The sequence below is a fragment of the Lampetra planeri genome, chromosome 17 (genome assembly GCF_965212315.1).
Source record: "Lampetra planeri chromosome 17, kcLamPlan1.2.h2, whole genome shotgun sequence".
NCBI classification, from domain to species: Eukaryota; Metazoa; Chordata; class Hyperoartia; order Petromyzontiformes; family Petromyzontidae; genus Lampetra; species Lampetra planeri.
The window spans coordinates 12,501,643-12,516,690 of record NC_136123.1 but is presented as its reverse complement, the minus strand read 5'-3'; the positions used below and the strand labels follow the sequence as shown (position 1 = coordinate 12,516,690).

At 48.7% G+C, this 15,048-nt stretch overlaps 1 protein-coding gene across 1 annotated transcript; it reads left to right on the top strand.

Moving 5' to 3' along the window:
• The first annotated feature begins 1,133 nt into the window (after window positions 1–1,133).
• On the top strand, window positions 1,134–4,555 carry LOC144723384 (chymotrypsin B-like). The gene is made up of 7 exons (XM_078602123.1): window positions 1,134–1,294; window positions 2,551–2,654; window positions 2,827–2,906; window positions 3,026–3,107; window positions 3,266–3,446; window positions 3,636–3,775; window positions 4,260–4,555. Exons 1-7 carry the CDS (start codon window positions 1,243–1,245, stop codon window positions 4,419–4,421), a joined length of 801 nt encoding a protein of 266 aa, XP_078458249.1. The 5' UTR covers window positions 1,134–1,242; the 3' UTR covers window positions 4,422–4,555.
• Window positions 4,556–15,048: the final 10,493 nt, after the last annotated feature.

The window sequence follows — 15,048 nt, the reverse complement described above, 5'->3', positions numbered from 1 at the left end:
CTCATTGTGGCTGGCTCGGTGAACCTTTGTGCGCCCATACAATTTTAAGCCAATTTAGGGGCGCCGCAATGTGATTTGTCCTGGGATGGTCGGCCAATCTCCTGGCACCGGGAAACTGTGGGCCTTCCCACTTATGGGCTCTTCGGATGAAAACCCGTTGTGCCAGGCGATCCCCGGCTGGGATATTACATGTGTGTGCTGCGTGTGTGCATGTGCTCAGGGTGGGAGTCGGGGCGCTTGCGGAGTTGCTCCGCGGCCATGGCACGGATATCACCGAATCACACATTTTGCAATTTGAAATCGAGTAACTGGTTAACCACTTTATCTGTAGCCTAAATTATCAAATGTAAAGCAAATATCTGCCCTGAAATATTTGATAACCTTTGAAAATGTATTGAAGGGTTATGGCCCGATGCATGGCTCGTTTGTGCACACTTGCTTTAGTACAATATTGTTTTAAACTTGTTCTTGTATCCGTGTTTTTCTCTTTGCATCCAAAAATATTTCAAAACATTCCCTCCTAAGTATAAATAACATCACTAACATTCCCATCCATCACTTATCGGCTGCTCGGGCCTCAGCAGACTCCGCAGCCCGGGTCGTCTTCTCTCCAACACTGCAAAAGATTGCACCTCGCACGCTTTTTTCAGGCGAGGTCGGGCTTCCACACGTGGCATAAGGCCACATCTCCCGTGCATCATGCACTTCGCATTACTCACCTAAATTATCCATATTTCACATATGTAATTCAAATTGTACAATTCATTTGAATTAATGCTGACCAAGTTTTAACTCTGATAATCCTCAAAATTTGGTTAAGGTTAACCCTCACTCTAACAAAATATGTAATGAAGTTTGGAAAATCCCTTTTTACCTGTTGTTATTTATTCAAACGCTGGTCTTTACAAAACAACTGTCTTTAACTTCAACACAATTTAATATTGGTTGAACACCCATTTACAAAATGGCATGTTTAAACCAAACTGTGTGAAATAAATGTGTTGCTCCATATCGCTATGTGTGTTTTTCAGCCGACCTTCGCAATATTGATTGTTCATGGGAAGATATAGATTAGTGGCATGTGGCACGAGTACTCCAATGCTTATCCAAGGGCAAGGCCAACCGCTAGAATTCTAAATAAAGTTTAACAATAAAGGTTTAAACTCGCTGCCACGCGACAGATTTTCTGTATAAAAGGGGCTTCCCAACAGCAGGAGGCCAGCACCGTCTACCACAGTAGCAATGTCTCTCTTCTGGCTCGTCTCCTGCTTCGCCTTCATCGGCGCCGCCTTCGGTAAGGACTCTACTGCCATTGCACACCTGTTGAACTCAAACACTCACAACGTAAAATGGGAGTCGCACGCAGCGTGGTAGGATAAGAAATCTACGCGTTAAGGCTTAAATTGAATTCCTGTATAAGGCCTTTATAAGAAAACTAATTATAGAGGCTCTTAAAGATACGCCAGCTATTTTTTTATTCATAAATCATCATGCGAGAGAACCATTTGAACATCTACGCCATAGTGAGGGATTCACTGAACCCTGGGTCATTTTTTGTCGATAAACCAAGACATGGTGTACTCATAATTTACCACAATACTTTAACGAAATACATGAATAAATCCCCCAATTGATATGACAGCTGGGGAAGATGTACATACATTTTTCCTTGGGATGAAACTCAAAAGATCTGTACTTTTAAACTATCAAGATTGTGTAGACAAGCAGTACCAGGGTTACAGAAGGGTTAGGTTCCTGAGAAACATCCGTAACCCGAATTTGTTACGTCGGAAACTAAACAATTTCCCCCTCAAATCAACGATAAAATCCAATATCTGGAAAAGTTGTGCCTCCCCTACCGTTTTCTCTGAGTATTGTACGGTATAACGCTGTCATCCATTTTCTATCGCTACCTGTATCGTATCGCTGTACATACGCTCTACACTTCCTATGATGTTTTCATTTGATCTAATATCTACCGTAACACTGCCCATAATTCAACGAATGGAACATACACTGGACTGTGTCTAATTGTTTACGAATACCACGAAGCATTGAAAACAAACAATTACGTAATGCTACAAAGGAAAAGAGACTATGTGACGGGTAGTCTACTCAGGGTACCAATATAACAGCGTAACTCAAAACTTTACCCCTCACCCTCTGTATTCATCCGCAACCTCACCACGCTGCACCATTTGCGCTTACATAACTAATGCAAACATTTATGCATACAGTATTACATTTTTTTTACGTAAAGTCGGATTTCGGAAGTCGGGTCTTCCATAACAAGGGGACCGCCTGCACTATAGTTTTTATACACATAGCTCAAACTGCTGTCTAACTATAATTATTTTATATTGTATGTATGTAATCATGGGCAATGATCTATCCACTGGTGGATTAATTCCCCACCAAACTGTTGACTTCTCTCATAGTCTAATGCTGCAACGATATTTACATAGCTCCATCACACTAGCTTTGTAGGTAAATCATTCAAGGAGCCTCTGTAATGTTACGATCAATGACCGTGTTCTTTATACATCACAGGGTGCGGTGTCCCGGCCATCAAGCCGGTCATCACCGGCTACTCTCGCATCGTCAACGGCGAGAATGCGGTGTCGGGCTCCTGGCCCTGGCAGGTGTCCCTGCAGGTGAGTGCTCAATGTTAGTATATCATGAGTCCACATTGACATGAACCGTATCGCGGTGTCCACGACACAAGTGAAAGTCGGCCTGTACGAACTGCTGTTTGGTATGTGAGGTGTGCTACGCGTGTCCCAGAGTGCGACACGACACCAATTCTGTCGTGTCTTGCCACTACAGGATTCCACCACATGGCACTATTGCGGTGGCTCCCTCATCGACCCCTCGTGGGTGGTGACTGCTGCCCACTGCGAGTTCAAGTAAGCGCATGCCGGAGTCACTGCACCAGCATAGCACCGCTCATTGTTGACGACTTTAAAACGAGGAAGAATATCTTTATTAATCAGTAAATGTTCGGTTTTCTTAAATGCGTCCGCAGCCCGTCCCGTGACCGCGTCGTCCTGGGCGAGCACGACAGGAACTCCAACGCCGAGAACATCCAGTCTCTTGTCGTCTCTAAGGTAAACTTGCGAGCCATGAATTGACCCCATGAACATTCCCTGCAACTTCCTAGACATTGCAATGGATGAAGTTCAACTGAGAGCAATTGTGTTGATCAGACCCTGAATTTAACAAATGTTTAAGGTATTATAATATCTCGTTCTGTTTGCACACACAGGCCATCACTCACCAGCAGTGGGACTCCTACAACATCAACAACGACATCATGTTGCTGAAGTTGGCTCAGCCCGCTCAGATCGTGGACCGTGTCTCTCCCATCTGCCTGCCCGCCGCCTCGGATGTCTTCGCTGATAATATGATGTGTGTCACCTCTGGCTGGGGCAAGGTCCGCTCTTCTGGTGAGCATCAAAGACCAATAATTAACACAATTTACTTTGTGCAGGGTATTCATTCAGACTTCCTACAGCTAGTAGGCCTATACAACGTTGACAGTAATTCGTGCCAAATAGTTATTAAGAAATATTATTAAAGAGATGATCTAATCATTATTATGTTATTTTGCCATTCTTCTATGTGTGCGTTCACAGCCTTCAACACGCCTCCCATCCTGCAGCAGACCGCTCTGCCCATTGTGCCTACCCCCACCTGCCAGCAGAAGTGGGGCACCGTGAACGTCATCACCAGTGTCATGATCTGCGCTGGTGGTGCTGGAGCCAGCTCCTGCATGGTAAACGTTAACGGCCTTCCATTACGTAGCTAAAGTGGTATCTGAAGTCAGCGTTTTAATGCCTACACCAGAAGGTAGGCGATTATCATTTGAGGGATGAGGGATGGTGGGGTTTATGGGACTATCTTGTAAAAATGTAACATGTTTGAAAGTAAACCATTGATGAAAGTAGTTGTTGACAATTTAATAGGATTGAACTTCGATATATACCTCAATACTTAATTTTAAGTGGCAATATATTTAACATTTCATCATCTAATGTAAATTGATGACAGCTCATTATTACCATGCACAATGCACATACATTATAAAAAAAAGTGTAATGATTGCAGACCTGCACCACCATATAAGTGAAGTGTATTTCAACACAACAAAATTGTCATCAAATATGGGAAGGACGGTTTTATTTTACTTTATTCTGTCTCGAAATCGAAGTTCTTTCTAATATGCTTGTGGTTATGCACCTTGCGTGTCTTCTCTCCAGGGCGACTCTGGCGGCCCCCTGGTGTGCGAGAAGAACGGCGTGTGGAACCTCGTGGGGATCGTGTCGTGGGGCAGCAGCTCGTGCTCTACCAGCATGCCGGCCGTGTACGCGCGCGTCACCGCCCTGCGAAGCTGGATGGACCAGACCATGGCTGCCAACTAGACACACCGATGGGCAACGATTCAGTAATTGCTTTCAATTGGTCGCATTGGATTCGTGATTGTGAAGACCTTGGATATTGTACGAATCAATTTGTTGATGACATGTTGTATCATTAATAAAATTGTTGACCAATATTTTTTCCCAAAAAGTTTGATCTATTTCATCCTTGACTTGTTTTGGTTTAACACGTAGGCTTTCGCGACCAATATCATCCATAATACAGGTTTTTTTTGGGTGAGATCGCGTATTCCATTTGTAGGCAGTTTAAGGAATACGAGTTAAAAAAATAGGAAATGTAATCTAAACATATCATATAATATAAACCGCAGATTTTTTTTACAACAGTAACATAGCTAATATTCCAACAAGCTAGTCGACCTTCCCAATTGCAATTCTAAATTTATACTCATGTATATTATTCATTCATTTATACATTGCTTTACGTGCACATCTGAAGCTTTTTTTAAAAGAGGATGACGTCGTCATGATTGGACTAGAGTTTGGAAACCCATGGAGTATGTTACATGTAATAAACTCTGTCATATCACTGCAATTAAACTCTAATCGTAACGTGAACAAAACTTCAAAATTTCAACTTCAAGATTAGCTTAACACCGAGTACAATCATACAGGCAGACATCGTCGAACGCAGGGGTAAAGTTCTTGGAAAATGCCATATTTGGAAAAACCACGTTCGACAATAAAGTTCATGGAAGTTGCATTTCTGTCTGAAATGATCAACCCCTCCCTCTTTAACTAAATATACATGATTTCCACCCTTGTTATTATGCTAAAGGATGCTGAGTTACTCTCCATTTCTTGTGTTTGTGTGTACACTCTTGATTTTTCAATTTCACCTCTTTTTACACCCCCATCTCTATTCATTTTTCGCATTGCGACACTCATGCCCATAACTCGCCCCCGACATGTAATTGCCAGCGCGGAGCTGGCCCCTAACAAAGTCACTTGAACGTGAATGGTTTGCCATTTAGGCGTCCATATGAACTGACACATTTCCTGCGTGTTCTGACTCGTAAGGATTTTTATAATTTCTTCATTTTTGTAAAAAAATATCCAGGACAAAGAGTGCTTGGACGTATTAGCGTTGTACGGGGTCGCGCTTAGCGAGATCTGCCTGTATGTATTACCAGGCAGATCTCGCTAAGCGCGACCCCATCGAACGCTAATTCATTACAGCACTTTGTTACTATAACATATAGCAAGGCCGGCCGGGCTGCAAGGACACAGCACCTATGGTCGCGGCAGTGAGGCTGGTACAACATAAAGGGGAGCCCTTCTGATGCCAACAGGGTGTGCGGCAACAGGGCGAAAGCCCAGAGCAGCGGGATGATGACTGCCCGTCATCCCACAAACACCCACGCACACAATGAAATAGTGCTCACCACCAAACCTCTCCACATGGGTTTTTAACCTGGCAACCTTGAAAGTTATTTTTCCATAAGTTTTTCACATGAGAGGCGAGTAGGGGGCATTGGGGGTGATAGAAAACCAATGTGTGTATGATTGAAAAAGGGTGAACCCCAAATAACAATTATAGTTACGTTCTAAAATGAGAGGGCAGCCTGTCCTACAGATGCGTTATATTCTCCATCGGCTCAGTCGTCTTCTCTCAACTATTCTCTGCTATTGACTCCATCTCTCCTCTGTTGGGCACTCTCACCCACCGGACACTACTCACCTGATGTTCGCTGCTCACATCAGGATTTTCACTGGACAATGATTCTATCAGCTTCGACAATTGCGCACCATCCATCGTGCATTGATTAAAGAGATAGCGAGGATGCTTCTCCATGCATTCATCATCAGTCGCATGGACGATTGCAACAGCATATTTTGCTGTTCTAGCACTGTGCATCTACGTTCACTCTGGCAAGTGTTCAATGCTACGGCTCACCAGATAGTTCGGACGCGGAAATTTTAATATGATAACGACCTCGATATGAGACGACTTAGAGTGGCTATAAAATATAGAATTTATAAACAAAAATAAACGTTGCTTACTATTTTACAAGATGCTGCACCAATCCGCTCTGTCTTATCTCACTGAGCAATGTATTCTCGCCTCAATGGACCCCAGACGATGCACTCTACAATTCACAGCTCATGGTGATCTACTGTACCCACGCACACACATTGTGCTGTTTTGGGGTCTTTGGTCCAAAGACCGGTTACTTGCATATGTTCTGGATCCATCCTTGAGTCTGAGTCAGCTTGCGACAGACTTAAAAGAGTAAAACTTAGTATGGAAGATCAGGGCGCATTTACATCGTACATAGCTAACCGTGCTAATCGGAGGTGCGGGATGCTCACCTGACATCTAACGCTCACGAAACACCCCCAATACTCCCATGACACCATTCACCAGTCATCCACTTGACCCTCACCATATACAACTGACACCTAACTACTTGGTAGACACTACACTACTCTGCTGACATTTAGACACTCTAAACTCCTGAATTCAGTAGACATCACCCACCACTCACCTGCCACCAGCCTCATCGTTAATACATACTCATCAGACCAATTGACTTGATAATTACACCACTAAACTACACCCTCAACTCAGGGGCGGTTTCTTCATTAGGGCGATTGGGCGACGCACCACCAATGTCATTCAACCACAGAGTCACGCTAGCCGTCACTGTGCCTCTGGATATAGTCCAATCAGCGTCATGCTACGTTCTGTGGAGTACCGCCTCTTTTTGGGCGATTTCCCTCCAGCTGAGAACCGCCCCGAGTGGTCCCATAGACTTACATTCAAAGATGTTTTTTTTCGAACGGGGGCGCTGCAATGCATTCTCTATGGCTTCCAGGAGGGCTCGCCCTAACGTGCTTACGTCATCATAGGTGCCTACGTCATCACACGTAAGCACGTTTCATCCAACAATATAATTTGTTGCCACCTAGTGGAATCTTTAATAAAAGAAACTTGAGTGGTTTGTTTTAATAGTGAGTATAGAAACAAACAAGATGTATTGTATTCTTAGGTTTTTTCTGTAAAGTCACGTAGGTAAAACATCAAAATTAATGAAAATAAAATAAAATAAAGCAAAAAACACGACGTTTCGGAGGCAACACAAGTCTCCATCATCAGGTGGGACCGTCACAGCCAAATTAGCTGCATCAAGTGAGGCAATGATTCAAGATGTAATCCCTTATAAGCAAGTTGAGGGGAAGAGGAGAGGGGGGGGGGAGCTCATCAGAATGTGGTAGCCAATGAATGGAACGTATCGGGAGGGAGGGGGGGCGGGGCTCAAAGACAGCACGGAGTGCTAAGTACAACGCATCGGGAGGGGGAGGGGGGTGGCGGGGCCAAAAAAAAAAGAACGACGGCTTAACACAAAAAATGTCACCTTCTGATTGGAACCACGTTGATAACATGACTTCTGCTTCTGCTGACTCAATGTCAGCCAAATGCAAAGCTAACCTGATTTCTAAATTCAACCTCCTATCTAAGAAGAAACCAGAGCCACACATCGCAAAGCTGGATGTTAACAAAACCGTGATTAATCACAGTAACATCCCAATTTCTGACACTCTAAAAACGGTACTGGCCAAAGGACTAAATTTCGCCGTCACCCCTAAATATATACCAGTAGAGGATATGATTTCTCAGATTGATGTAGCCCTCAGAGGCATAGGACACATCCATGCGGATGTAGCACGAGCTGAAATAGCTACTATTCTTAAGAATGCTAAGAAACCCACTAGTAACATCAGCAAAAACGAACGCTCTGAACTCGCAGACCTAAAAAAGAGAGATGATATAGTCATCCTCTCGGCAGACAAGGGCAATGCCACGGTCATCATGGATAAAGATTCATACAACAACAAAATCCTGGACCTTCTTAATGATGGGAGTTACTCCAAAATTAAAAACGATCCCACTAAAAGCCTAACGACGAAAACCAACAGTATCATCACGAGTTCGACTTCCCTAATCGAACCAAGCAAACGTCCCTCTCTAAAACCATCGGCAGCAAGACCTCCCAGACTCTATGGTCTTCCCAAAATCCATAAGGTAGGCACCCCGCTACGACCCATTGTGTCGACGATAAACTCTCCTACGTACAAACTAGCCCGTTTTCTATCAGATACTCTGCTCCCTTTCACAGGCAAGACCTCTTCAGCAGTACTCAACTCAACCCAATTAGTCTCTATGGTTAAAGACATGGTACTATCTCCTGATGACATCCTCGTCAGCTTTGATGTAGTATCTTTGTTTACCAAAGTCCCAGTACCGGACACCCTAACAATAATTGAGGACTTAGTCCAACATGGATTGAATTCTGATGCACCTGCGCTGGTTAGGCATTGCCTCACCAACACCTATTTTACCTGGAATGGCACCTTCTACAAACAGAATGAGGGTACCCCTATGGGCTCCCCTTTGTCACCAGTTATAGCCAACATGTTCATGGAAAAGTTTGAATCAGACGCCATCCAGACATCCACCCTGCGTCCTTCCCTGTGGAAGAGGTATGTGGATGACACTTTCGTCATCTGGCCACATGGCCTCCCAGCATTGAACCACTTCTTGGACCACATCAATTCTAGACACCCATCCATCAGATTCACCATGGAAGTGGAGAAAGACGGTAAACTACCATTCTTGGATATTCTGTTTGAGAGGAGGCCTGACGGATCCTTGGGACATTCTGTCTACAGGAAAGCCACCCACACAGATTCCTACTTGAAACCGGATTCCCACCACCACCCATCTCAAAAGAATTCTCTCATCAAAACGCTATACCACAGAGCCCATGGCATTTCTGACAAACACCACCTGACCGGTGAATTAAGACATGTACATCGGGCCCTCAGGATGAACGGATACTCTGACCGTACTATCCGCCAAGCTGTCTCTCCCACCACACAGAAACAGCCACATGAAACTCTGACCAAAACCATCACGTTACCATACACAGCAGGCGTGACCAAAAAGATCTCCAAAATTCTAAACAAATGTAATAACAGCTATCGTGGGTTCACGTGGGGGATTGGCTTGCCGGTCCTGCTTGTAGCCAATAAGGGTTGAGATAGGGAGTGTGGGGCCGGCGTGATCACGGCATGTCAGCAGGAGTGATTGGCCCAGCCAATTGGGGCCCCAGCCAATGGGGATCCGGGTAAGAGGCGTGGTCCCGGGATTGACAGGGAACCATCGAGAACGGTCGAGATTGTCCATGAAGGATTGGCTGGGAGGACCACGTGACGAAGGGATTAAGAGGGAGAGAGAGGAAGGATCGGGAGAGAGTATGGGAACTGAACGGGGGCGAGAGCCACGCGCGTACGGGGCTCCGGGTGCCACGTGCGCGGTGGGAGCTGGTGGGAGTCCGCTGCCGCTACGTTGCCTGCCAGCAACGGAGCGTGTGGGAGCAAGTGTACCGTCAAGTGAAAATAAAGAGGACCGATTCCGAATCCGTCTCCGGAGAATTATTACATTGGTGTCAGAAGTACTTCTGTGACTGTTTGGACGATCGTCAAGATGTCCAAGCACCCCAGAAAAAAGAACCTGCCTGTGCCTCTATCGGAGGAGGAAGTCGAGATGGATGAAGATGAGCTGTTGGGAGCTACAGCCCCTATGCCGCCTGTTGAAGATGTACCTCTCGACGTCTCTCAGCGTCGACCGAGGGCAGATGCAACCACTGCAGGAACAAAAGACGAGTGGCGGCTGATGGCGGAGCAGATCGAATCATTACGCGCCATTCTGCTTAGTCTGGTGACCGCCGTGGCATCCTCACCAGCCGCGGGCCGCCAGATTGCCGATCAACTGGACGCCGTGGGAAGGAGTCCGGTGAAGTAACCTGCGTCCGCCATTCCTTCTGCTACGCGGGAGGACGCCGTCATTCTGGGTGGAGCAGCTGCGCCGGAGCCGTCGGCCGCCATTTTGGGCGCGCCTACCGCCACGCGGCCACCGGCCGCCATTTTGTCTGATACGGGTGGAGAGCGGGAACGCCAGTCGGAGACGCCCGCGGCGCGCGCTTGCCACCGCGGACATCGCCTTCCACAAATCAAAGAATTCATCGCCGGAGGTGATTGGAGTGCTTTCACATGGCGCTTTGAATCAGCTTTTAAATCCGTCAATTGGACGGAGGATGAAGCACTGGAAGCGCTACCTACACTGCTCGACGATGTTTCTCTGGGGGTCTTCCGTTCCATTCCGGCGGCCAAGAAGAAGACACTGCGGGACGCGTTCGTGGAAATGGCGGAATTCTATGACCCACCGACGTCAGCCACCAGAAAATTTATGTTACGTCGCCGAGCATCGGAGGAATCGCCGTTGGCCTATCGTGGGGCATTGATGGCGCTGGCCATGGCTGCCTACCCCCACGCGACGGCCGACCATTTGGATCCTCTCATCCTCTCCCGTATGCTGGAGTTGGCTCAGGAACTCAAGATTTCGCTGCCAGTGTGCGGCCACGAACCACTTACATCGCGATGGGTGGCGCGCTGCCTGGACGCAAAATTTAATATCAGGCGTTGGGACCAGATGGCGGCGTGGACGGGGAAACCGGAGATCGACGGGCCACCTTTGGGGTGGTCTCCACGACTAGTGGTCCATTGCTCCGACGACTCGGGCGACGACGACATGCTGGCTGCTGCTGTTTCGCACGAGAGTCCGGGACGGCGGCTGCGCGACCAGCGTGGCAACTACATGGGCCGTCCGCGTGCAAGGGCCGGGTCGTCCGACCGCCGGCCGACGTCGGCGGCTTGCTTCAAGTGCGGCAGACGGGGCCATTTCGCCCGTGACTGCCGCTGTCGGCCTCTGCTGTCGCCTCCTCTGACAAGGGGACCTCCATCTCCTCCACCTGCCGCGGAGCCGCAACAACCTCGGGCGAGTCGGCACACATCGGACACCCGGCAGGTCCTGTCACATCACCCATCCATTCGCACTCATTCTCACACTCCTTGAGAAAAATTTACTTCCCCCGCTACAGTTACGCGCTCTGCTACGCAGTGGAAAAAATTGGCTCGCAGGGTGGTAGCTGCGGCTTCGGGCTCGTCGACGGTACGAGGTACCATCGACGGCGTTGACGTGCGCATCTTGGTGGACACGGGCGCGTCGGCCACCATCATTTCTGATGTTATTTTCCATCTGTTGTCCATCCCTGCGTCGCAGATACGTAGGGTTAATGATGCGTGTGTCGCCGCGAATGGGGGAAGCATGGGTATCTGTGGCCCTGTGGATGTGAGCATCGCTATCGGTAATATTACCGCCGCAGGACCTGTGTTAATCTCTCGCTCGCTAGCTGTTCCATGCTTACTCGGTACTGATTTCCTGCGTCGGATGCCGCTGAAAATACGAGTCGACCAGGACTGTTTAGAAATGCCGGGGGGTCGTCGTATGGCGTTCCTGCCTTCCTTGTTGGACAGCGCGCCTACAGGTAACGCAGTCACTGCCGTTGTTGCTGCTACGGTAGAAGTACCGCCGGGAGCACAGATGTTGATACCGTTGCGTTACCGTAAACCCCTTCGAATGGGGAAGGGTGCAGAAGGCGTGCTGCTATCCCCATCTAATTCGGCATCTAAATCATTTTCTTTAGCGGCGGCGCAAACGATCGTGCGACCGGGTCAAGCACCTTTTATACAGGTGTTAAATGGGGGACCTGACCGCGTTATTGTTCCAGAGGAGTCGGTGTTGGCTCACGCCACTACCGACTTCGCCTCTTGCGACGCAGCGCCGCGCGCACGAATGCCCGCTGGTAGGCCCCCACACGATCGCTCTCAAGAACGTTGGATCGCAGATTTGTGCGGAGAAAATTCTTCCTTCTTGAACGAACAAAGGAACGCCCTGCGTTCATTATTGATACAGTACACTGATGTTTTCAGTAAAAATGATTTGGACCTCGGCCGCACGTCGCTTTTGTCGCACCATATTGACACCGGTGCGACGCCTCCCATCTCTATGCACCCTCATCGCATGAGCCCGGTGGAAAGGGATCACGTGCGCGGAGCGGTAAATGAATTGTTGGCGGCGGACATCATTTCGCCGTCCAACAGCCCCTGGGCCGCGCCCGTCGTTCTGGTAAAGAAGAAAGATGGCGGTACAAGATTTTGTGTTGATTTCCGCCGGTTAAACAAAATTTCGGTGGCGGATGCATACCCCTTACCGAGGATGGATGATTCGTTGGACGCTTTATCGGGTGCTAAGTTTTTTTCTACCCTTGACTTGTCCTCGGGGTTCTGGCAGCTTCCCCTCGACGATGAGTCGAAAACAAAAACGGCATTCCGCACGCCGCAAGGTCTCTTTGAATTTAATCGGTTGCCTATGGGCTTGAATGCGGCACCGGCGACGTTTCAGCGGCTCATGGAATTGGTGCTGACTGGACTGCAGTGGGAAACGTGCCTCATATATCTTGACGATATAATTGTTTTCAGCCGCACGTTCGAAGAACACCTCCAACGTCTAGAGGCGGTTTTTCAAAGAATGCGTACGGCTGACCTTAAATTTAAACCTAAAAAATGCCACCTTCTGCAACACTCTGTCCGCTACTTGGGTCATATCGTCAGTTCGGACGGCGTATCCACTGACCCTCTGAAAACGAAATGCGTACGAGAGTGGCCCACACCCACTTCGGTGGGAGATGTTCGGCGGTTTATTGGCTTCGCTTCCTATTATCGCCGCTTCGTTAAAAATTTTGCGACGTTGGCAAAGCCATTACATGTTCTGACTGGCAAAAATCAAAGGTTTCAATGGGGAGCGGAAGAGGAAAAATCTTTTATGGCACTTCGGAACCACCTCGCCACGGCGCCAACGCTGGATTACCTAGATTTCTCACAGCCGTTCATCCTCGATACGGACGCTAGTGATATCGGCATTGGGGCCGTTTTGTCGCAACGTAAGGACGGGGTAGAGCGAGTAGTGGCGTACGGCAGCCGGGTTTTGTCCCCTGCGGAAACACGCTATTGTGTGACAAGACGGGAACTTTTGGCAATTGTTCACTTTGTCCGTTTGTACCGGCCGTACCTGTATGGACGGAAATTCCTAGTTCGCTCAGATCATGCGGCTTTACAATACTCCTTGAAATTAGATCAACCGTCAGGCCAATTGGCCAGGTGGCTGGAATCGTTACAGGAATTTTCCTTTGATATTACATACAGAAAGGGGGCCCGTCATGCGAACGCTGACGCGCTCTCAAGGCTGCCGCTCCTTCCTCCGTGCGCTTGCCTGACGGGCACGCGCCGCTGTGCGGCACCGGCCGCTTCGCCTTGTCCGGTTATGGGGGCGATAGCGGATGACGATGCAGGGGCGGAAGCGAAGGAGGACGACCAGCAAGGGTCGGTGGACACGGATGATATCTTGCGGTTACCGCACGCGGTTTGGCTACGTGAGCAGGAGGCTGATGCCTCGCTGTCTCCACTACGGAAATTGATAGAGAAACAAAAATCTCGATTGGCGGGTTGGAAATGGCAGATGATCCGAGGCAAGTCGGGATTGTTAATGTGTACTGACGGGTTGTCTGATCGACCACGCTTGGTCGTGCCTACTTCACTTCGCTACGACCTGCTTCGTGCTCTGCACGCTGATAAATTGATGCACCTCGGCGTCCAAAAGACTTTGGCCGCACTGCAGAAGGATTTCTTTTGGGCCGGTATGACAACAGACGTCAATGACTTTATTCGCTCATGCCAGGACTGTGCAAAGAGGAAGCCGCCTCGTAACCCCTATGTACCACCGTTACGTTCCATTGAGGTGTCCCGCATTAACGAATTGGTCGCGCTCGATATTCTGGGCCCGTTTCCCCCGTCGGCGAGGGGCAATAAATACCTTCTCGTCGGGGTGGAATATTTTTCTCGATGGCCGATGGCCTGGCCCCTACCCGACCAGACGGCAGCATCCATTACTGACGCTTTCTTGAACGGGTATGTCATGGATAAGGGGGCACCTGAAAGGCTGCTCACAGATCAGGGGCGGAATTTCTCTTCCAAATTGCTTAAGGAAGTTTGTGACGCGTTGGGTACGAAGAAAATTCGCACTTCTCCTTACCACCCACAAACAGATGGTATGGTGGAACGATTTAACCGCACCCTCTCGGCTATGCTTTGTCACACGGTCAGTGAAAAGCAAACCGATTGGGACCTGCACATACCAGGCGTCTTAGCGGCTTACCGCATGGTTCCGCACACATCCACGGGATACTCACCATTCTTTTTGATGTATGGCCGTGAAAATGTTCCACCCATCGACGTGCAATTGGGTGAGCCAAGCAAACGGCCGTTCCGTTCCTTGCCTGACCACGTGCGTGACTCGCTTGAATGAGTGACGGAGGCGCGAGAGGCTGCCCGGTGTGCGACAGCCCGTGCTCAGGCGAGGAACGAACGTTATGCGCGTCGATCGCATACGCACATGTCTTGGTCAGTGGGGGACCGGGCGTGGCTCCACTGCCCCCAGGTACCGGCGGGCACATCCCCCAAACTGCACAGGCCGTGGCGGGGGCCTGTAACACTAATAGATGTTCGGAACTTGCAGAGTATCCGTGTTCAGTATGAAAATCGCCGGTGGTACGTCCACTCCTCACGGCTCAAACCCTATGCTGACGCGCGTGTCGGCCCTTCATCCCCATTAGTTGACCTGCCGGGTTCCGTCGAGCCGACCACGCCG